The 22,867-nt window shown below is 36.7% G+C and overlaps 1 protein-coding gene across 1 annotated transcript; it reads right to left on the bottom strand.

The window, feature by feature from the left end:
- Positions 1-1,715: 1,715 nt before the first annotated feature.
- On the bottom strand, positions 1,716-18,595 carry napab (N-ethylmaleimide-sensitive factor attachment protein, alpha b). The gene is made up of 11 exons (XM_061972352.1): positions 18,384-18,595; positions 14,212-14,291; positions 14,014-14,130; positions 13,886-13,932; positions 13,723-13,800; positions 7,488-7,543; positions 7,334-7,418; positions 5,971-6,075; positions 5,593-5,661; positions 3,790-3,840; positions 1,716-2,367 (listed from the first exon to the last, which is right to left on the bottom strand). Exons 1-11 carry the CDS (start codon positions 18,479-18,481, stop codon positions 2,266-2,268), a joined length of 888 nt encoding a protein of 295 aa, XP_061828336.1. The 5' UTR covers positions 18,482-18,595; the 3' UTR covers positions 1,716-2,265.
- Positions 18,596-22,867: the final 4,272 nt, after the last annotated feature.

Raw genomic sequence — 22,867 nt, 5'->3', positions numbered from 1 at the left:
GGTTGCTAAAATTTTACCGTGAAACAACCGTGCCGTTTACAGTAAAATGCTGTAAAGAACATGGCAAATTTGACAATAATTTTGCCGATTTTCTAACCGTAGAATTTACAGCATATTACTGTAAATGGAATTCACAGTGAAATTCTGGAAACTGAGCTGCCAGTAAAAAAAAAACAAAAAAAAACTGTGGCACCATTTTCCTATTTACAGTAACACACTGTAACATCTGCCGTAGATTTTACAGTAAAAGAAAAAAAAATTGCCAAAATGTTACCGTAAAAACCTGTAATATGGTGTAAAGAAGACCGCAAAATGTTCCACTAAATTCCAGGTGACTGCCTATTTTTTGACCGTAGAATTTAGAGAAATTCTGGCAACTGAGCTGCCAGTAAAAAAAAAACTGTGGTACCGTTATCCTATTTACAGTAATAAAAACAACAGCCGTAGATTTTACAGTAAAAATGAATTGGCAGCACGGTTTCCAAAATTTTACCGTGAAACAACAGGAGAACATGGCAAATTTGACATTAATTTTGCCTATTTTCTAACCGTAGAATTTACAGCATATTACTGTAAATGGAATTCCCAGTGAAATTCTGGAAACTGAGCTGCCAGTAAAAAACAACCAAAAAAAACTGTGGCATCATTTTCCTATTTACAGTAACACATTTTGGCAGTTTTTTTTTATACTGTAAAATCTACGGCAGTGCCAAAATGTTACCGTAAAAAAAGTGTTGTTTACAGTAAAATGCTGTAAAGAACATCGCAAATTTTACAATAATTGTGCTTATTTTATAACTGTAGAATTTACAGCACATTACTGTAAATGGAATTCACAGTGACATTCTGGGGGAAAAAAATTAATGAAAATAGTTGGCAACATTTTCCTATTTACAGTAATACACTGTAAAAACGGCCGTACATTTTACCTTAAAAATAAAAAAAGGCAGCTCGGTTGCAAGAATTTTAACGTAAAAAGACATTTACTGCAGATTTTACGGTAAAATCCTGGTGAAATTAAACTGTGGTACCGTTATCCTATTTACAGTAATAAAAACAGCCGTAGATTGTATGGTAAAAATAAATTGGCAGCACGGTTGCCAAAATTTTACTGTGAAACAACAGTGCTGTTTACAGTAAAATGTTGTAAAGAACATGGCAAATTTGACAATAATTTTGCCTATTTTCTAACCGTAGAATTCACAGCATATTACTGTAAATGGAATTCACAGTGAAATTCTGGAAACTGAGCTGCCAGTAAAAAAACAAAACAAAAACAACTGTGGCACCTTTTTCCTATTTACAGTAACACACTGTAACATCTGCCGTAGATTTTACAGTAAAAAAAAAAAAATTGCCAAAATTTTGCCGTAAAAACCTGTAATATGGTGTAAAGAAGACCGCAAAATTTTCCACTAAATTCCAGGTGACTGCCTATTTTTTGACCGTATAATTTACAGTGAAATTCTGGAATCTGAGATGCCAGTAAAAAACAACATTTTCTCATTTACAGTAACACACTGTAAAAAAAAAACATTATTTTTACTGTAAAAAAAATAGCGAGAATTTTAGCGGAAAAAAGTGCCATTTACTGCAAAATTTACGGTAAAACTAAGTTGACAGTTTTTACTGTAAAAATCGACAGATTTTTTTTCCCCCAGTGTCCCTAATAAAATGTCCTAATGACAGGTAAAGGAAAATGTGTAACAATGTCATGAGGCCAATACTTTTATTTTTTACAAGCCATAACTGAAATGTGGCCCTCAATAAAAACAAGTTTAACACCCGTGGTGTAGATCAATGAATCTAGTTTGGACCTAATTCAGGATTAGTCAAGTACTGCATCAGGAGCAGCACCTGCTGGGTGACGACAAGAGCACACAACAAACACGGTGCAAGGAGTGGAGGCTCTCATGCCAGTGAAAGTAGAGGTTTGGGCAAAAGCTGAAAAAGGAGCTCAGAGACCAGGTCCTGTTTGGTTTAGGGACCAGGACCAGGTCTTGTTTGGTTTAGGGACCAGGACCACGTCCTGTTTGGTTTTGAGAGCAAGACCAGCAGTAACCGTCCTTCACGCCAGGAACACAAGGTCTGTCTTTTCTGTCTCTGATGGCTGTGAAAACCTGAACAAGATGCGGACCAGGACTGGGGCAGGGGCAGAGTGACTGAGAGCAGATTAGAGGGACTGGGCCCAAAGAGGATAAGAAAAGAAGTGAAGGTCAAGATGGGAGAGAGACTGAAGGCAGCAACAGGGTGCATGTTGGGAAATCAGCGCAGGTCGCTCTCCTCCTCCTGTATGGTCTTCTTGATGCGCAGGAGCATGGTAGTCAGCCATTGGTCCAGCCGCGAGATGGTGTCGAACTCCTTCACCTGAGCAACATCACACCTTTAGTCCAGGGACATTCAAGAATAAAAACTGTACAACGCGGGCCACTGGTACCGATCCGATACCAAGTACCGTAAATTCCGGACTACAAGCCGCTACTTTTTCCTACGTCTGACGTGAATACTTTTCCTAAACACAAGCAATCAGGCCTAAAAACTGTGTTGTTGTTTGTGCTGCGGCGCCATCATTTGGACAGTTCGCTCACTGCAGGTGCTGCTGGGTGAATGGGAATTCCTGCAGTTTAAATCTTTGAACCGGAAGTACAAGTGCTGTTCTGTCTTTTAGCCCTCCATAGCGTGCTTACTCATTTGGATTCTTCATTCATCACTCCAAGCAACGTTTGTAAGTTTTACACTATAACTCAGGGGTGTCCAAACTTGACTTGGGGGCCGCACTGGGCTAACAAAATTTGGCCGGGGGCCAAATACATGTACATATTATATTATTATGATTAATATACAATTAATAAAATGGATGTATAATTAATATAAAGGATATATAATAATATGATGGATATATAATTAATATAATAGATATATAATTAATATAATCGATATATATAATAAAGGATGCATAATTAATATAAAGGATATATCATTAATATAATGGATATACAACTAATATAAAGGATATATAATTAATTTAAATGGGTATATAATTAATATAAAGAATATATACCTCATATAATGGATATATCATTAATATGATGGATATGCAATTAATATAATGAATATTTAATTAATATAATATACGTATGATATAATATAATATACTGTACTTATAATTAATATAATAATAATATTTGTATATATAATTAATATAAAGGATATATAATTAATATCATGGATATATAATTAATATGGTTGATATTTAATTAATATAATAGGCATATAATTAATATAATAGACATAATGAATATAATAGATACATAATTAATATAAAGGATATATAATTAGTATAAAGGACATACCATTAATATCATGGATATATAATTAATATGATATATATTTAATTAATATAATAGACATATAATTAATATAATAGACACAATGAATATAATAGATGTATAATTAATATAAAGGATATATAATTAACATAATATATATATAATAATATAATGGGATATTAAGAGTATGTGAAAGTTTGACTCCTACCTTTTTCACTTCTGTGACAACCTTCTTAAAGTTTTGTAACCAATCAGAAATATCAAGCAGCTAAAATGTGCCAAACATAGATAAGTGTGGAGAGTGTTTTACATTTTCCCATCATGCATTGCATGGAATTTAAAATGAGAGTCATTTTGAATTTTTTTATGGTGTTTGGATGTTTTTCATAATATCCACAGCGAAAGTCGCCGGGGTCAGAGTTTGGAGACCCCGAGTGAAGAACAAGAAGATGACACTCACCGAGTCAGTGTAGGCGTCCACGTTCTGTTCTTCATACGCGTCCAGAAGTTTCTGGTGTAAAGGAAACAGTGAGGACAACATGAAGACACTTTCACACAGATATCAGGCAAAAAGATCAGAACTGTAACAGCGGTGGGCGTGTCCCAACACACTTCTGATACGAGGCTGGAGTATCGCCAATACGGCTATTGATTCGATACGATATCAGCAGGAATCATACGTTCTTGTATTATTATAAAAGGTTTGATCAAGTCAAATAGAGAACAATAAACACTGACCTATTTATTAATAACCAAATGGAATTGACTTAAAGTTCAAGTGGAGTGGTAATTTGTTTCTTGGCCACGATAACTCATGAATAAGTAAGTGTGCGACACGTTTGTTACTGAATACTTTCTAATGCGCTTCTGTCTTGGAGACTTTGTACGTGTAAGTAATATGCAAATATAAGTATAAGATACTTGTTAATATTGTCTGATTGTTCAATGATTATATTACTACTAATATGCTATTGTGTGCTTAGCTGTTGTGTAGCTGCTAGCTCCTAGTAGCCTATTGCCTTGCACAGTGTTTTCAAACTGCGGTACGCAGGCTCCATCTAGTGGTACGCCAAAGAATCCCTTAATTAAATATTGTAATGTTCTGTAAGTACAGTGATTAATTTTTCTATATTCAAACACAGTGTTACTGTTCAAAATGTGTGTAATGCCAAAAGTACTAAATATATTTGTTAAATAAAACCTCTGCCTTGTTTTTAATGAATACTTGGGCCTACTATGCTACTTACTGTATTTTAATGTTGTCATTATGGTGGTACTTGATGAATACTTAGGTCTACTACACTACTGTACTTTAATGTTGTCATTATGGTGGTACTTGATGAATACTTAGGTCTACTACACTACTGTATTTTAATGTTGTCATTATGGTGGTACTTAATGAATACTTAGGTCTACTACACTACTGTACTTTAATGTTGTCAGTATGGTGGTACTTGATGAATACTTAGGTCTACTACACTACTGTATTTTAATATTGTCATTATGGTGGTACTTAATGAATACTTAGGTCTACTACACTACTGTATTTTAATGTTGTCATTATGGTGGTACTTAATGAATGCTTAGGTCTACTACACTACTGTATTTTAATGTTGTCAGTATGGTGGTACTTGATGAATACTTAAGTCTACTACACTGCTGTATTTTAATGTTGTCAGTATGGTGGTACTTGATGAATACTTAGGTCTACTACACTACTGTATTTTAATGTTGTCATAATAGTATAGACGTCCGGTCATTAGAAAACATGACTGCACATCATAATGGCAGCTACACTTTCCATCTTAAACATCTAAAACAATTATTGAGAAATGTCCGGCGGGCCAGATTGAAAGGCTCAACGGGCCACATGTGGCCCCCGCGCCTTAATTTGACCAGGTCTGATATAGAATGTGAGATATAACAGGATAATTCATACATTTATCATTTGTTTTCAAAACGGTTACAAAAAAGTGGGACCCCAAAAATCTACTGTGGGACCCCATTTTTATGACTTGATGGGGTTCCGGGTACCCCATTTTGAAAATTCCTAGCGCCAACACTGATGGAGTATTGATGCGTGCAAAACAGCAGCAGGCGGCCGTGGCCTGCGGGCCGCTTCTAATACTAATCAAATATCCTCCCGGGGTCCATAGATCATTAATTCGCGGGCCGGATCTTTGACTTTGACATGTAGGGCGTAAGGTCACAATGGTGTGTAATTCCAGCGCAGGAGGACAACAGGGCCTTCAAAAGAACCTACCTTCAACAGTTTACACTCTCGAGAGTCGGAAAAGGCGGGGAACATTTCTTCGTACTTGCCCACAGCCAGCTAGATGGTGAGAGAAGGGAGGATTATTCATCTTACCAGTGAAGTGAATTATATTTATATAAAGCTTTTCTCTAGTGACTCAAAGCGTTTTACATTGTGAAACCCAATATCCAAGTTACATTTTTAAACCAGTGTGGGTGGCACTGGGAGCAGGTGGGTAAAGTGTCTTGCCCAAGGACACAACGGCAGTGACTAGGATGGCAGAAGCGGGGATCAAACCTGGAACCCTCAAGGTGCTGGCACGGCCACTGTACCAACCGAGCTATACCGCCCCATATACTATTACGTTTGTGTGCTGCAGGGACTGACTTTAGCGTTCAGCATGTCGACACAGAAGTGACACAGCACTGCCTTGAAGAAGTGATCCTTGGCGCTGTATTTCAGCAGCGTGCTGTCCATGGCGTGAGTGCCCACCTTCAAAACAAACACTCAAGTTACAATCTGGAACTAAAGCGCTCTGAATAAATGTTGCACAATACCTCTTGGGGGTTGAAAGACTATGAATCTAAACTGGAGATGTCCGATAATGGCCTTTTTGCCCATATCCGATATTCCGATATTTTCCAACTCTTAGTTACCGATTCCGATATCATCCGATATCGATATATACAGTCGTGGAATTAACACATTATTATGCTTAATTTTGTTGTGATGCCCCGCTGGATGCATTAAACAATGTAACAATGTTTTCCAAAATAAATCAACTCAAGTTATGGAAAAAAGTGCCAACATGGCACTGCCATATTTATTATTGAAGTCACAAAGTGCATCATTTTTTTTAACATGCCTCAAAACAGCAGCTTGGAATTTGGGACATGCTCTCCCTGAGATAATCCTGATACCCACTACAACTATGGGAAATACTCAAAATGCATTAGTTTAATTTTTTTTAAATACATGCCTCAAAACAACAGCTACAAAAACAATGAAGGCACACAGCTTCAGTCCAGAGCATACTAGAGCATACTTGCCAACCTTGACACCTCCGAATTCGGGAGATGAGGTTGAGGTGGGCGGGGTTGGGGGGGCGGGGTTTGGTGGTAGCGGGGGGTGTATATTGTAGCGTCCCGGAAGAGTTAGTGCTGCAATGGGTTCTGGGTATTTGTTCTGTTGTGTTTATGTTGTGTTCAATGCGGATGTTCTCCCGAAATGTGTTTGTCATTCTTGTTTGGTGTGGGTTCACAGTGTGGCGCATATTTGTAACAGTGTTAAAGTTGTTTAAACGGCCACCCTCGGTGTGACCTGTATAGCTGTTGATCAAGTATGCCTTGCATTCACTCTTGTGTGTGTGTAAGCCGCATATATTATGTGACTGGGCCGGCACGCAGTTTGTATGGAGGAAAAGCGGACGTGACGACAGGTTGTAGAGGACGTTAAAGGCAGTGCCTTTAAGGCACGCCCCCAATATTGTTGTCCGGGTGGAAATCGGGAGAAATTCGGGAGAATGGTTGCCCCGGGAGATTTTCGGGAGGGGCACTGAAATTCGGGAGTCTCCTGGGAAAATCGGCAGGATGAAACCGATACCGATAATTTCCGATATTACATTTTAAAGCATTTATAAGCCGATAATATCGGCAGGCGGATATGATCGGACATCTCTAATCCAAACACTTCATGGTGGCCACAGGTTGACACTTGAACAGATCATTTCTCTTCCCTCATCAAAGCTGACCTGCTCGTAGATCTCGATGGCCTTGGGGTACTGCTCCAGCTGAGCAGCGTAGGTGGCCACCTTTAGAAGGCACTTGTTGGCAGAACTGTCAAGCAGAGAGCTGCTTAGGGCGACACATGGGGAAGGAAGAGAAGGATTTCTTAGGAACACTCACCTGGTGGACTCTTCACCTTTGTAATAATCTGCTGCTTGTTCATAGTGAGCGATGGCCTGCAGGGAAAATCATTGTCATGTGAAAACAATGTCCCTTCTTTAAAGATGTTTATCCATCAATAAGATACAGACAAGATGGGAGTTTAAGAGGTTATTTTTCTTCAGCTAATATGTACAGTACAGTATAATATATACTTTATTGTGTGTATGTCCTATAATCATGTTTACAGTTCATACACACTCCCTTGTGGTAAATTAAGACTGAAGCAATCGACCCTGTCTCAGAAGCAGCCAATGAGGTGTCAGGTTTGAAGTCACGTGACCCGGGTCTTACAAAACAGCATAAAAAAGCAGTTAACTGGGCTCCCTGGTCACAATACAACATCATTAACATTTTAATGCAGCCCGCTGGATATTTTCAAACTATAGAAATTATTCCAATGGTTAGAACACGGGTCGGCAACCCGCGGCTCTAGAGCCGCATTTAGCGCCGCCCTAGTGGCTCTCTGGAGCTTTTTTAAAAATGTATAAAAAATGGAAAAAGATGAGGGGGAAAAAAATGTTTTTTTATTTTAATATGGTTTCTGTAGGAGGACAAACATGACACAAACCTCCCTAATTGTTATAAAGCACACCGTTTGTATTAAACATGCTTCACTGATTCGAGTATTTGGCGAGCGCCGTTTTGTCCTACTAATTTTGGCGGTCCTTGAACTCACCGTAGTTTGTTTACATTTATAACTTTCTCCGACTTTCTAACACGTGTTTTATGCCACTCCTTTTTCTGTCTCATTTTGTACACCAAACGTTTAACGTTGTGCGTAAATACACAAAGGTGAGCTTTGTTGAGGTTATTGAGTTGTGTGGAGTGATAATCAGGCATATTTGGTCACTGCATGACTGCAAGCTAATCGATGCTAACATGCTATTTAGGCTAGCTATATGTACATATTGCATCATTATTCCTCATTTGTAGGTATATTTGAGGTCATTTAGTTTCCTTTAAGTCATCTTAATTAAATTTATATCTCATGACACACTATCTGTATGTAATATGGCTTTTAATTTTTTGCGGCTACAGACAGATTTTGTATTTTTGGTCCAATATGGCTCCTTCAACATTTTGGGTTGCCGACCCCTGGGTTAGAATCTGCACTTTTGACTGACATATGAATGAGTATGTGTCATGACATGCAGCTAAACTGACTGTGATACACAATGTGACCAGCAGGTTGTGCTGGATAATGATGTTCATGTAAAGGTAAAGATGTTTGGATGCATTCATGGAGGGAGGATAAATGTTTGAGCGTAAGCTCTTTGTTTACAAGACAACGTTTGGTCATTAAAAGATGAACAACACACTATGGTGACCATAGCAACAGTGATATTATATCCAATAAGTGGATGTTTTTTTTTACCTCTGGTGTTTATGTTTCACCGTCTTTGTTGCATCTTTGTTGCTCTTGCTGGATTACAAAATATGTCCATCAAGAAGGTGGACTAAGAAGTAGAGGAGCAACGTTCATATATTTTAAATATTCAGTGTTTTATTGTTCATAGTTAATATTGTAAATCCCACATTCTGTCAATGTACTTTTGAGTTTCTTTTTCAGTAAAAAACTAAACAGACCATCTCAAAAACGAAATGAACTTGACTTATTTTACTGAATTATATACTGTATCCATCCATCCATTTTCTACCGCTTGTCCCTTTTGGGGATAAATGTTTTCTTTTTTTCTTTGATGCGTCTGAAAGAGTGGCAGCACATCACAGTAGCTCCTTTGAGAGGCATTCTAGAAGCTAATCTTTCCTGTGATAAAATGGCAACCAAGGTAATCAGAAAGGTCAACCAACGAACGAGATTTCTCTACAGAATCTCCTCTCTGGTCAACAAAATCACCATGAAGATTCTAGCAGGAACTCTCGTTCAACCCTTTTTCGATTACGCATGCACCTCCTGGTACCCTAGCACCTCCAAAACCCTCAAATCTAGACTCCAAACATCCCAGAACAAGCTAGTCAGGTTACTTTTAGACCTCCACCCCAGATCACACCTCACTCTAACCCACTTCTCCAAAGTGGGCTGGCTCAGGGTGGAGGACAGAGTAAAACAACTTGCACTGAGCCTAGTCTATAAAATCCGCTACACCTCCCTGATACCGAAGTACATGTCAAACTACTTCCATAACGTAAATGACCGCCATAACCACAATACCAGGGGGAGCTCCACTAACCACGTTAAACCCAGATTCCGATCTAACAAAGGTCTTCACTCATTCTCCTTCTATGCCACATCAATGTGGAATGCACTCCCAACAGGTGTAAAAGAAAGTGCATCTCTATCCTCCTTCAAAACACTAAAAGAACACCTCCAGGCAACTTCAACCCTAAACTAACACCCTCCCCCCTCCACATCCCACCTCCCCGGATTGTAAATAATCAAATGTAAATAATCAAATGTATTTCTAAAGTATATACTTGTTCTTATGCTATCTGAACTCACTATGTTCACTGCTCGCTGTACATATCCTACCAAGTCAGACCTACACTGTTTCAATGTCCATTTTTCTGATGATGCAATTGTTGATGACTGAAGTGCTGATATCAACCAAACCCTCCTCATCCCACCCCCCGGATTGTAAATAATGTAAATAATTCAATGTATATACTCTGATGATTATCTTGTGTGATGACTGCATTATGATGATAGTATATATTTGTACCATGAATTGATTAACATGGACCCCAACTTAAACAAGTTGAAAAACTTGTTGGGGTGTTACCATTTAGTGGTCAATTGTACAAAATATGTACTGTACTGTGCAATCTACTAATAAAAGTTTCAATCAAAAATCAATCAATGACTTCCTTCATCTTACTTTGTGTTTGGTATTATTCTCAACTTTTTACCCTTTCCATCCATTGTAACTGAGCTACTGTGTGGAACAATTTCCCTTGTGGATCAACAGTGTTGGGACTAACGCGTTACAAAGTAACGCGTTACAAAGTAACGCGTTACTGTAACGCCGTTAGTTTCGGCGGTAACTAGTAATCTAACGCGTTATTTTTTATATTCAGTAACTCAGTTACCGTTACTACATGATGCGTTACTGCGTTATTTTACGTTACTTTTTATGTAGTATAAAGTGTGTTTTATCGGAGCGCTGTTGTGTCATCGTTCTGATTCTTCTTGCGTCACAAGCCGGAGAAGAGAGAGAGACATGCGCTCTGTGTGTGAGTGAGTGTGAGGGAGGAGAGGGAGGGAGGGGAGGGGGGCGTGTCTGATCATGGCGGAGCCAGAAGTCGAGTTTGCTAACATGGAGATATTTTCACGACTTTTCTTTTGTCAAGCACAAAGAAAATAACATTTTAGTTAAATGTAAATTGTGCTTTGGATCAAAGATCCCATCTACTGCCCAAAACAGCAATTCAAATCTGCTGAAACAAGCTACATAAGCAACATGCTTCGACGAAGCTAGTAAAGAGAGATAGAGACTCTGATGCCACTTCAGCACTGAAGGTACACACACTCTGTCAATCAATGTTCCCTCTAATTGTTCATGTGTGTGAGCAAACGCAAAAACTCCCTGAGCATTCAGTGGAGCACATGTGAGCAACATCAGAACTGTGGCTACACCAGCAGCACACCTGTCCCAAACCTGACTAAATAACAAGTTCCATCTCCATCCATCCATCCATTTTCTACCGCTTGTCCCTTTCGGGGTCGCTGGAGCCTATCTCAGCTGCATTCGGGCGGAAGGCTGGGTACACCCTGGAAAAGTCCCCACCCATCGCAGGGCCAACACAGATAGACAGACAACATTCTCTTATTATTATAATCAAATGACAGCAGTCATTTCCATTTTTAACATAAGTGTTTAGGCCCACTTACAATGACAATAACAACAAATGTTGTTTTTCATGAACTGTGTACTTGTATTGTTTGTCTGGGTGGAGGTCCTGCTTTGGAAATAGTTTGTACCCCTTTCAGACATTGCATTTAGTTCCCATTAAAACATTCACATGTTGCACAATGAGATGTAAGCAGGGGATCATGTGTACATTCCTGCAACTTCCTGTTTGTAAAAAATATATTTTTATTAGTATGTATTTAATATATTAACAGCATTTAATGATTAATATTTATAAATTAAGATTCCTAATAAATGACACTAGAATAGGCACACATTTGATTGGTAAATCATAGTGTAACGACCTGGAATTACACTTTATGTGTGGTGTTGGAGTTGTTCGACTTTTTGTGTGGCTGTAAACGCATCACTCTAAATGTATAGACTATAAAGTTCACAAACATAAAGAGGGATCCTAGTGGGCCAGGCCAATCGTTCCTTATCTCTAAACTAAAACTGGGGAAATGTGTAGAGTGTTCTGGGCTTCAGACATGATTTTGTGTCAGAATTTCTTGAGGAAAAAATGCCTGGTTAGGCTTTGTGTATGTAGTGTGTGCCTTTCTTGCTTTACAGCTATGCTGTTATTATGCTGTTTGTTACTTATGTATGTTATGTTGCAGCTATTTAAAATAGTTTTGTCAATTTGTTCTGGCGAGAAACAAATTGGCCTTTGTAACATAACTTTGTCTTTGTGTGTTGTATGTAGACCACATTGCTTAGCAGAGTTCAGTGATACAAATGTATGTCAAGTTGATCAACAGATTGTATTATTCTCCAGTGCAATAACAGTACTGAAATGAAGGCTAAAAGGGCATTAATTGGAGCTTTAAAAAAAAAAAGAAGAAAAAAAGAAGTAACTAAATAGTTACTTTTCACAGTAACGCATTACTTTTTGGTGTAAGTAACTGAGTTAGTAACTGAGTTACTTTTGAAATGAAGTAACTAGTAACTATAACTAGTTACTGTTTTTCAGTAACTAACCCAACACTGTGGATCAATAACGTTTGTCTAAATCTAAGTGTAAGTCTATATTACCTTCAAACTATGAAAAATAAATCACTGAATATTGACAATATGTGTTGTCCTGCAGTCCACCTTCTAGATCGACATATTTTATAATGGAGGAAAAGCAACAAAGATGCAACAAACACACCGAAATATAAACACCAAGGGTAAAAAACATCCACAATATAATATAACTGTTCGGCAGAAACACTGACACTCGCTATGGCTTTTTTGCTTTGTAAACAAGCCCCGCCCACTCTGCTCCCAGAGTGTCGTATGTCAGTCAAAAGTACCGTACAGATTATAACTATTGGAATCATTTCTATAGTTTGAAAATATCCAGCGGGCTGCATTGAAATGTTAATGATGTTGTTTTGTGACCAGGGAGCCCAGTTAACTGCTTCTTTAATGCCGTTTTGTATGACCCATATCACGTGACTTCAAACTTGACACCGCATTCGCTGCTTCTGAAACAGGATCGATTGCTTCAGTCTTAATTTAGCAGAAGTGAGTCTTGCCTTTTTGAAACAGCAAATTTTTTGACACTGAATTTTTATACAATTAATTTTTTTACACTGAATTTTTATACACTGAAATTCTATACACTGATTTGTTTAAAAAGAAATTGTCAGCATAATTTGATGTAAAATAATTCAGTTCCATAAATTCAGTGTCAAAAAAAGGCTTTCATAATAAAGACACAAATTAACTGGATGGAAACAAATTTACAACGCAATTATAAAACATATACTGCAATACTTAAATACAATAATAACAAAAATGAATGAAAACAACAGTATTAATAACAATAATAATAATAACAATAGTAATATAAATAATGGTTGTTTAATGTTTTTAATACAAAAATGTATTATTGAAAAAATAAAAAAAACTCTTAATTTTTTTTCTAAATCGATTTTGGAAAAATTATGAATTCATTTAGAATTTGTTTTTGAGCATCCATACTATCTTATGTGCTTAGTTGTTGTGTAGCTGCTACTCCTAGTAGCTTAGCATGTTTACTTTTTGTAAATGACTTTAGTAAAATAGAAGAAATTGTGTGTTTATTCAAGGACATTTAGATGTTAACTTTCTGTCCAGCTTTGCAAAAGTCTGCAGGACCGCTTGTATCGCACATGATATCACACACAAGTAAACACACAGCAGTGACGCTTGTATCGCACATGATATCACACACACAAGTAAAGACGCTGCAGGTACGCTTGTATCTGAACACTTAAATCCAATACTTTCTTTGTATCTTTCAGACCGATAGCTGACATAATATTGAAAGAAGGGGTGATAAGTGCAATAATCACCTTGTCGATGTCCACCATCTCTGTCTCGTAGACCTCAGCGATGGAGATGTGATGTTTGGCCGCAATGGTGAAGCGTCCCTGCATTCACCAACAACATCAACACACAAGGGTATCAATACGGGCTGATCCAAGTAGGAGATGTAAAAGAAGAATATCAAGTCACCATGTCTGTGTATATCTCAATGGCTCGATTTAGACAATTGATGGCCTCTGCAGAGACAGAACATTAGGTACAGTTCTAAAAGTCGATATTATCCACGTTCACATTGGTCCAAAATGTGTCGCCGCTACCTTGTGGATCTGCTTTCTTGAAGGCGTTCCCGGCATCCACGAAGTTGGTCGCCGCGTCGTGTTTGCTCTGCATCTGGAGGTGGAGACGCGCCGCCTGGGAGAAGGCGTTGCCTGCGGCTGGGGCGAGGAGGTTCAACACAGGTGTTGGAGAGCGTCACCAAACCTTCTACTTCAAAACAAAGCCAACAATGATCTTACCACACCAGTTCTTGGCCATCTTGAACATGTTGGCGGCCCTCACGTACATGTCACAGGCATCTTCCAGCTTGGATGAACCTCTGTAGTCCACATAAAGTTACTCAGTCATCATTTGCCACTGGACTCGTGCACAAAGCAGCGTTATCACCGGGGGAACGGCATTGCAGTACATAAAATAAACAAGGTGATATTATAGAAGACAATGGTATGTGTAAACATAGTGACCAACATTACAATACAATAGTGTAGTAGTCCAAAGTATTCATTACAAACAATGCTGAGGTGTATTTAATATTTTTTACGAACAACCTTCCCTAGTCATTGTGCAAAAAAAAAAAGTTGTTTACATGTTGATCTTAACTTGTTGTTTACATGTTAATCTTAACGTGTTGTTTACATGTTTATCTTAACTTGTTGTTTACATTGACTTGACTATTATTTCATGCTTGCAGTGAAGCCAGGGCCCTACTGAAAAAACAGCTGAACTTTACAATGAATATCAAACAAACAAAAATAAAAAAATGAAAAGAACAGACAGTATTTTATATAAAAAAAAACATTTTCAGGGCAACAGCAGCATGGAAACTATTAGCATTCTGGTATATGGCTGTATTACTTATTTAATTAGATAGTGTCATTATACAGTTTAATTGCAGTATGCAGGGTAGAGTTTTTAAGTCTCTTTGTCTCATACTTGCCAACCTTGAGACCTCCGATTTCGGGAGGTGGGGGGCGTGGTCGGGGTGGGGAAGGGGCGTGGTTGGGGGCGGGGCTAAGAGGGGAGGAATATATTTACAGCTAGAATTCACCAAGTCAAGTATTTCATACATATATATATATATATATATATATATATATATATATATATATATATATATATACATATATATATATATCTATTAGAAATACTTGACTTTCAGTGAATTCTAGCTGTATATATATTTATATATATATATATATATATATATATATATACACACAATATATATATATATATATATATATATACAATATATAGATATATAAATAAAAGAAATACTTGAATTTCAGTGTTCATTTATTTACACATATACACACACATAACACTCATCTACTCATTGTTGAGTTAAGGGTTGAATTGTCCATCCTTGTTCTATTCTCTGTCACTATTTTTCTAACCATGCTGAACAACCCTTTCGCAGGTACCCAGAAAGGTTTCGAGTACCACCCAAAAAAATGAATCTCTGAAGACAGTATAAAAATCTGTGTTAAAGGTGTACAAATACTGTTTGTATAATAAGCATGTTATTTTTTTACAAATGAGGGTTAAGAGTTCAGTACTAAAAAAAAAAAAAAAGAATGTGGCTTAAGTACAGTTTTTTAATTGAGCTGCTGCATTTTTTGGTTGGGTTGTTTATTTATTTTGAGTAACTTCTATACATTTCTAAAAGGGAAATAATGTAATAGAGTTATCTATGTTTGTCTGTTGCCATCTCCTGGTGAATGTTGGCTATAGCGTACTGGGGTTACTTTTTGGTTGGCCAACGATTTACGTGGTGTTGCGCACCTGACGTCACTCAGGTCCGCATGGAGCTGGAGGGGGCGTGGCTTCCAGCTCCGCTTGAATTTCGGGAGATTTTCGGGAGAAAATTTGTCCCGGGAGGTTTTCGGGAGAGGCGCTGGATTTTGGGAGTCTCCCGGAAAATCCGGGACGGTTGGCAAGTATGCTTTGTCTTGGCTTTGGGCTCGGGTTCAGCCAGCTTATGTTGGTTCCTCAATGTCCTGGCAGTGCGGCTCCCTCATGTTGGAGGTAGCAGGTCATACAGAGGGTGTTGCTCATCATGCATATCCCTGACAAGCTTCACTGCAGCCTCCTCTCTCCTGGTCTGGAGTGATGGTAGGGGTTGTGAGATGTTTCCAGCTCTCCTCGTAATGATTTTACAGGCACGTTTCTGGACTCGCTCTAGCTCTGCCTGTTGTTTTTTGGAGCAGCCCACTAAGAGCACTGAGCTATATTCCAGACACGGCCTGATGAGAGTGGTGTAGATGGTAACAAGGTCGTCTGCAGGTAGTCCATGTCTCGCCATGACTGTGAGGTAGTGCAGGGGCCTCCTGTCCTCCTGTCCTGAGCAAGACACTTCACCCTTGCTCCTGATGGGTGCTGGTTAGCGCCTTGCATGGCAGCTGCCTCCATCAGTGTGTGAATGTGTGTGTGAATGGGTAAATGTGGAAGTAGTGTCAAAGCGCTTTGAGTACCTTGAAGGTAGAAAAGCGCTATACAAGTACAACCCATTTATCATTATCATTTATTTAACTTGTAGTTTACATGTTTATCTTAACTTGTTGTTTACATGTTTATCTTAACTTGTAGTTTACATGTTTATCTTAACTTGTTGTTTACATGTTTATCTTAACTTGTTGTTTACATGTTTATCTTAACTTGTTGTTTACATGTTTATTTTAACTTGTTGTTTACATGTTTATCTTAACATGTTGTTTACATGTTCACCTTAACTTGTGGTTTACATGTTTATCTTAACTTGTTTACATGTTTATCTTAAGTTGTTGTTTACATGTTTATCTTAACTTGTTTACATGTTTATCTTAACTTGTTGTTCACCTTAACTTGTAGTTTACATGTTTATCTTAACTTGTTGGTTACATGTTTATCTTAACTTGTTGTTTACATGTTTATCTTAACTTGTTTACATGTATATCTTAACGTCTTGTTTACATGTTTATCTTAACTTGTAGTTTACATGTTTATCTTAACTTGTTTACATGTTTATCTTAACTTGTTGTTTACATGTTTATCTTAACTTATTGTTTACATGTTTATCTTAACTTGTTGTTCACCTTAACTTGTAGTTTACATGTTTATCTTAACTTGTTGTTTACATGTTTATCTTAACTTGTTGTTTACATGTATATCTTAACGTCTTGTTTACATGTTTATCTTAACTTGTTGTTTACATGTTTATCTTAACTTGTAGTTTACATGTTTATCTTAACTTGTAGTTTACATGTTTATCTTAACTTGTTGTTTACATGTTTATCTTAACTTGTTGTTTACATGTTTATCTCAACTTGTTGTTTACATGTTTATCTTAACTTATTGTTTACATGTTTATCTTAACTTGTTGTTCACCTTAACTTGTAGTTTACATGTTTATCTTAACTTGTTGTTTACATGTTTATCTTAACTTGTTGTTTACATGTTTATCTTAACTTGTTGTTTACATGTTTATTTTAACTTGTTGTTTACATGTTTATCTTAACTTGTTGTTTACATGTTTACCTTAACTTGTAGTTTACATGTTTATCTTAACTTGTTGTTTACATGTTTATCTTAACTTGTTGTTTACATGTTTATCTTAACTTGTTGTTTACATGTTTATCTTAACTTGTTGTTCACCTTAACTTGTAGTTTACATGTTTATCTTAACTTGTTGTTTACATGTTTACCTTAACTTGTAGTTTACATGTTTATCTTAACTTGTAGTTTACATGTTTATCTTAACTTGTTTACATGTTTATCTTAACTTGTTGTTTACATGTTTATCTTAACTTATTGTTTACATGTTTATCTTAACTTGTTGTTCACCTTAACTTGTTGTTTACATGTTTATCTTAACTTGTTGTTTACATGTTTATCTTAACTTGTTGTTTACATGTATATCTTAACGTCTTGTTTACATGTTTATCTTAACGTCTTGTTTACATGTTTATCTCAACTTGTTGTTTACATGTTTATCTTAACTTGTTGTTTACATGTTTATCTTAACTTGTTGTTTACATGTTTATCTTAACTTGTAGTTTACATGTTTATCTTAACTTGTTGTTTACATGTTTATCTCAACTTGTTGTTTACATGTTTATCTTAACTTGTTGTTTACATGTTTATCTTAACTTGTTGTTTACATGTTTATCTTAACTGCAGCTTCAGCGCGCTTTCATTCTCCTTTGGACTGCGTCGGCTCGGCAACTTTTTCCAAACACTGTCCCGAACAACACCACTGCTCGGTGACAGCGACTATTAATGTTTTGACGATGTATTGCGTCAGTGGATGTTGTATATGCCAAGTGATGCCAAGTGATGCCAAGTGTTGCCAAGTGTTGCCCAGCTAGCTTCTGCTTGGTCGGCCCTGTTAGCTTAACAACAGCTAGCATCACAATGCTAATGCTACACTCACCCGAAAAGCGCTCCGAAAAACGAGTGCGACGATTTCAACTTCTTTTCGGCCTCGGCCACCAAAGCCGCAGCTTCCTTCTCTTTGCCGCTGTTGTCCATGTCGGTGTCGGGAGTGCGACGAGAGGCGAAAGTCAACAAAAACTACTTGGCGAGCGGTTGAGGCGGCGAGGAGGAGCAAAGTTGACTTGTCACCAGTCAGCACGTTACGTCACCCGTCACGTGACGCGGCTACACCGGAAGCGCTGCCCGGTGCGTTCACTGGCCGGTCTGTAAACTCCGACGTCAACAAACGCCTTCTTTTTTTTCAATTGAACAATAGAACACACAAACATTACATATTGAACATATACAAATAAATGAAGGCACTGCCAATAAATGGCAATGATTCGAACATTAATGAGGTTGAGGAGTCAATATGTGTATATAAACAAAAAATGGTAAAGAAAATAAAGTAAGAGAAAATACAAATGGATAAAATAAATAAATACATAAATACAATTAAGTAATATATTAATATGTATTAAAAATGGTCTTATTTAAAACAACTTAAATTGCTCCAACTAAGATAATCATTTACGGGCTTTTTATTTATTTATTTATTTTTTTTATTTTTTAAACCATATTTCAAGATTTTATTAATAACTTGATATCATTAAACCAGTGTGAGAATGTCAGTTTCCGTTGACGAAATCGACTTTTGTGATTGAAAAATTTAGCTTGAAACATAATAATATTGATAATAGTTTCTAGGTTGCTAAATTATATAAAAATGCCAAAGTTAATCTCTTCTATAGTAAGCATTGACTGGTGCGTTCACGGGCGGTCTGTAAACTCCGATGTCAACAAACGCCTTCTTTTTTTTAAATTGAACAATAGAACACACAAACATTACATATTGAACATTTACAAATAAATGAAGGCACTACCAACAAATGACAATGATTCGAACATTAATGAGGTTGAGCAGTCAATATGTGTATATAAACAAAAAATGGAAAAGTAAATAAAGTAAGAGAAAATACAAATGGATAAAATAAATAAATACATAAATAAAATTAAATAATATATTAATATGTATTAAAAATGGTCTTATTTAAAACAACTTAAATTGCTCCAACTAAGATAATCATTTACGGGCTTTTTTTTATTTTTATTTAATTTTTTTTTACCATATTTCAAGATTTTATTAATAACTTGAAATCATTAAACCAGTGTGAGAATGTCAGTTTCCGTTGACGAAATCGACTTTTGTGAATGAAAAATTTGGCTTGAAACATAATAATATTGATAATAGTTTCTAGGTTGCTAAATTATATAAAAATGCCAAAGTTAATCTCTTCTATAGTAAGCATTGACTGGTGCGTTCACGGGCGGTCTGTAAACACCGATGTCAACAAACGCCTTCTTTTTTTTAAATTGAACAATATAACATACAAACAATACATATTGAACATATACAAATAAATGAAGGCACTGCCAATAAATTACAATGATTCGACCATTTATGGGGTTGAGCAGTCAATATCTTTATACAAACAAAAAAAATGGTAAAGAAAATAAAGTAAGAGAAAATACAAATGGATAAAATAAATGAATACATAAATAAAATTAAGTAATATATTAATATATATTAAAAACGGTCTATTTAAAACAACTTCAATTCCTCCAACTAAGATAATCATTTAAGGTCTTTTTTTTTTAATTTTTTTAAAAGTTTTTTTTAACCATATTTCAAGATTTTATTAATAACTTGAAATCATTAAACCAGTGTGAGAATGTTGGTTTCCCTTTAAGAAATCGACTTTTGTGATTGAAAAATGTAGCTTTAAACATAATATTATTAATAATAATTTCTAGGTTGCTAAATTTAATAAAAATGTCAAACTTAATATCTTCCATAGTAAACAGGGACATCTGTATACCTATCTCCTCCCAAAATAAACGTACAGTATCACATTCCAACATAAAATGATTGACATCTTCTATAGCGTTACATATATAACAGGTGTCAACAATAACTGTTATTCTTTGTTTGGAAAAAAAACATTAGTAGGGTTATTTCCATTATTCATTTTAAATTGTACTTATTTAACTTCAGGAAGAATTGTATATGTAATGTGTTATTTGCCCTGTTACTACTTTAGTCAACTCCTTTAGGATATATTGTTGATGAATTGTGCCTGAAAAATAATATTTTACTCACACTCAAACGCCCTATTTTTCAACAATTTATCAATATGCAACAATGCAAATTCCCCCCGATTAACAGTTGAGCGTTACGGCTGCTATTGCAAGTAGCTCTCCCGGGTTGTAAAAATAATTTGAGTAATCAAAGAAGAGTCAAAGTCTTCTGTGTCCTTTTTTTCATATGCTATATGTTTACATTTAATAGACCAAATATTACATCATTTTCACATGAAACTCTCCTCTGGCTGTGAGCAGGAACACATGTTGACCTATCCTTGCAAGAACTAGCATGGTATAAGATGGACACAATTGCTGTTCCACATTGTTCCCTTGCTCTCTGTCCCGCCTACAAAACCAAAGACTTAGTTCCAATGACAAAACAGCAGAGGTGTGGACTCGAGTCACATGACTTGGACTCGAGTCAGACTCGAGTCATGAATTTGATGACTTTAGACTCGACTTGACAAAATGTAAAAAGACTTGCAACTCGACTTAGACTTTAACATCAATGACTTGTGACTTCACTTGGACTTGAGCCTTTTGAATTGACATGACTTGACATGACTTGCTACTTTCCCCAAAACCCAAAGATGAAAAAGTTATTCGGGAGCGCTCCGTATTTTTCATTGTGTACTTGTCTATCAGCGTTGCGTGTGTCAGCTGGTGTGGTCTCAGTACAACAGCCAATCAAATTAGATCTACTTTGTTTTCATCACACAGCATTCATTCAATCAAATTGCAGGACAACCAACGAAGAAGACATGTCCAAACCACACGCCAGTGAACAAAAAATCATACCTAAAATAATTTCGTTTGGGTATAAAAATTACGAGGTGGTCAACACAAAACGGTTTGCAGTATGCAACACATGCGGTTAGAAAATTACTGATGGAGAGGCAACAACTTCCAACTTCGTCCGGCATTTGAAGTTGCACAAAGAAGGGTAAGTTTTGAATGTAAGATAACGTTTATTGGCTAAGTAACGTGACTTTTATTTGCTGTGTAGTTAAATCAGTGAGGCTGTAAACTCACTGCTAACGTTATAACGTTATTGCAAACACGGGAATCTGTTGCAGTTCACTACCTTATTCATACTTTTTGTTCAGTGATTTTTTTAAGCAGGGTTACGTTAGTCAATATATCACACGTAACGTTAGATGGCGGTCAGCAGCACCGCGTATTTTAGCCACCTAAAGAAAAGACAAAAATAGTCAAATAAAGGTCAGTTAAAATGTATACTATATTATGAATATGTGTACCGTTTTAGCTAGCTTTCTGACATACTGTTGGTTGTTTACCTCAGTGGTCCCCAACCACCGGGACGCGGCCCGGTACTGGTCCGTGGATCGATTGGTATCGGGCCGCACAAGAAATATTATTATTATTTATTTATTTATTTTAAATTAAATCAACATAAAAAACACAAGATACACTTACAAGTAGTGCACCAACCCAAAACAACTCTCTCCCCCTTTTGTTCTGGGCATTGAAGATGAAGACTCTTCCTTCACTGTTCCGAGTGGCCATGAGAGTCTTGGCAGTGCCTGCCTCCAGTGCTCCAGTGGAGCGAGTTTTCAGCCATGGTGGCATCATACTACGCCCCCATCGTGCACAAATGACTGACAGACTCTTGGCTAATTTGGTCTTTTGCAAATGCAATGCAGCATAGGGCCCTGACATATAAAAAGTACAACTTTTTTGTTATGTTCACGTATATGTCATGTTTTTTCAATGTTAACACTTTTGTACAAATAAGTACATTTGCACTTTATTTTTCAATGTGTTTGTTCTGTAAAGGAATGAGTTAATGTTTAAAATGACTGGTTAATAGTGCTATTATAAAGTGCAATGTCAGCACAATTTTATTTCCTGCAATTTAAAATGCACTTGTTTTAATATATAAATACAGCATTTGAAAAGCATACACAATCTGTGTTAATATATTAGTCTGTGGTTAAAAGGACTTGAAAGGACTCGAAACTCAAAATGCAGGACTTAGGACTTGACTTGAGACTTTCCAGTCTTGACTTTGGACTTGACTCGGGGCTTGCCTGTCTTGACTCGGGACTTGACTCGGACTTGAGGGCAAAGACTTGAGACTTACTTGTGACTTGCAAAACAATGACTTGGTCCCACCTCTGCAAAACAGCGCGTAGCTGGCGCTGATTGAACCGACACGCAAATACCACATTTTCAATTGTTTCAGTTGTCTGTTAAAAACATAGCTTTTGGGCTGCACTTTGGACACCCCTGCTGTAGGCTACGAGGAGCTGGAAGCTACACAACAGCTAAGCTAAA

Source organism: Nerophis lumbriciformis, linkage group LG17 (genome assembly GCF_033978685.3).
Source record: "Nerophis lumbriciformis linkage group LG17, RoL_Nlum_v2.1, whole genome shotgun sequence".
Lineage (NCBI taxonomy): Eukaryota > Metazoa > Chordata > Actinopteri > Syngnathiformes > Syngnathidae > Nerophis > Nerophis lumbriciformis.
This window is presented reverse-complemented; position numbering and strand designations above follow the sequence as displayed.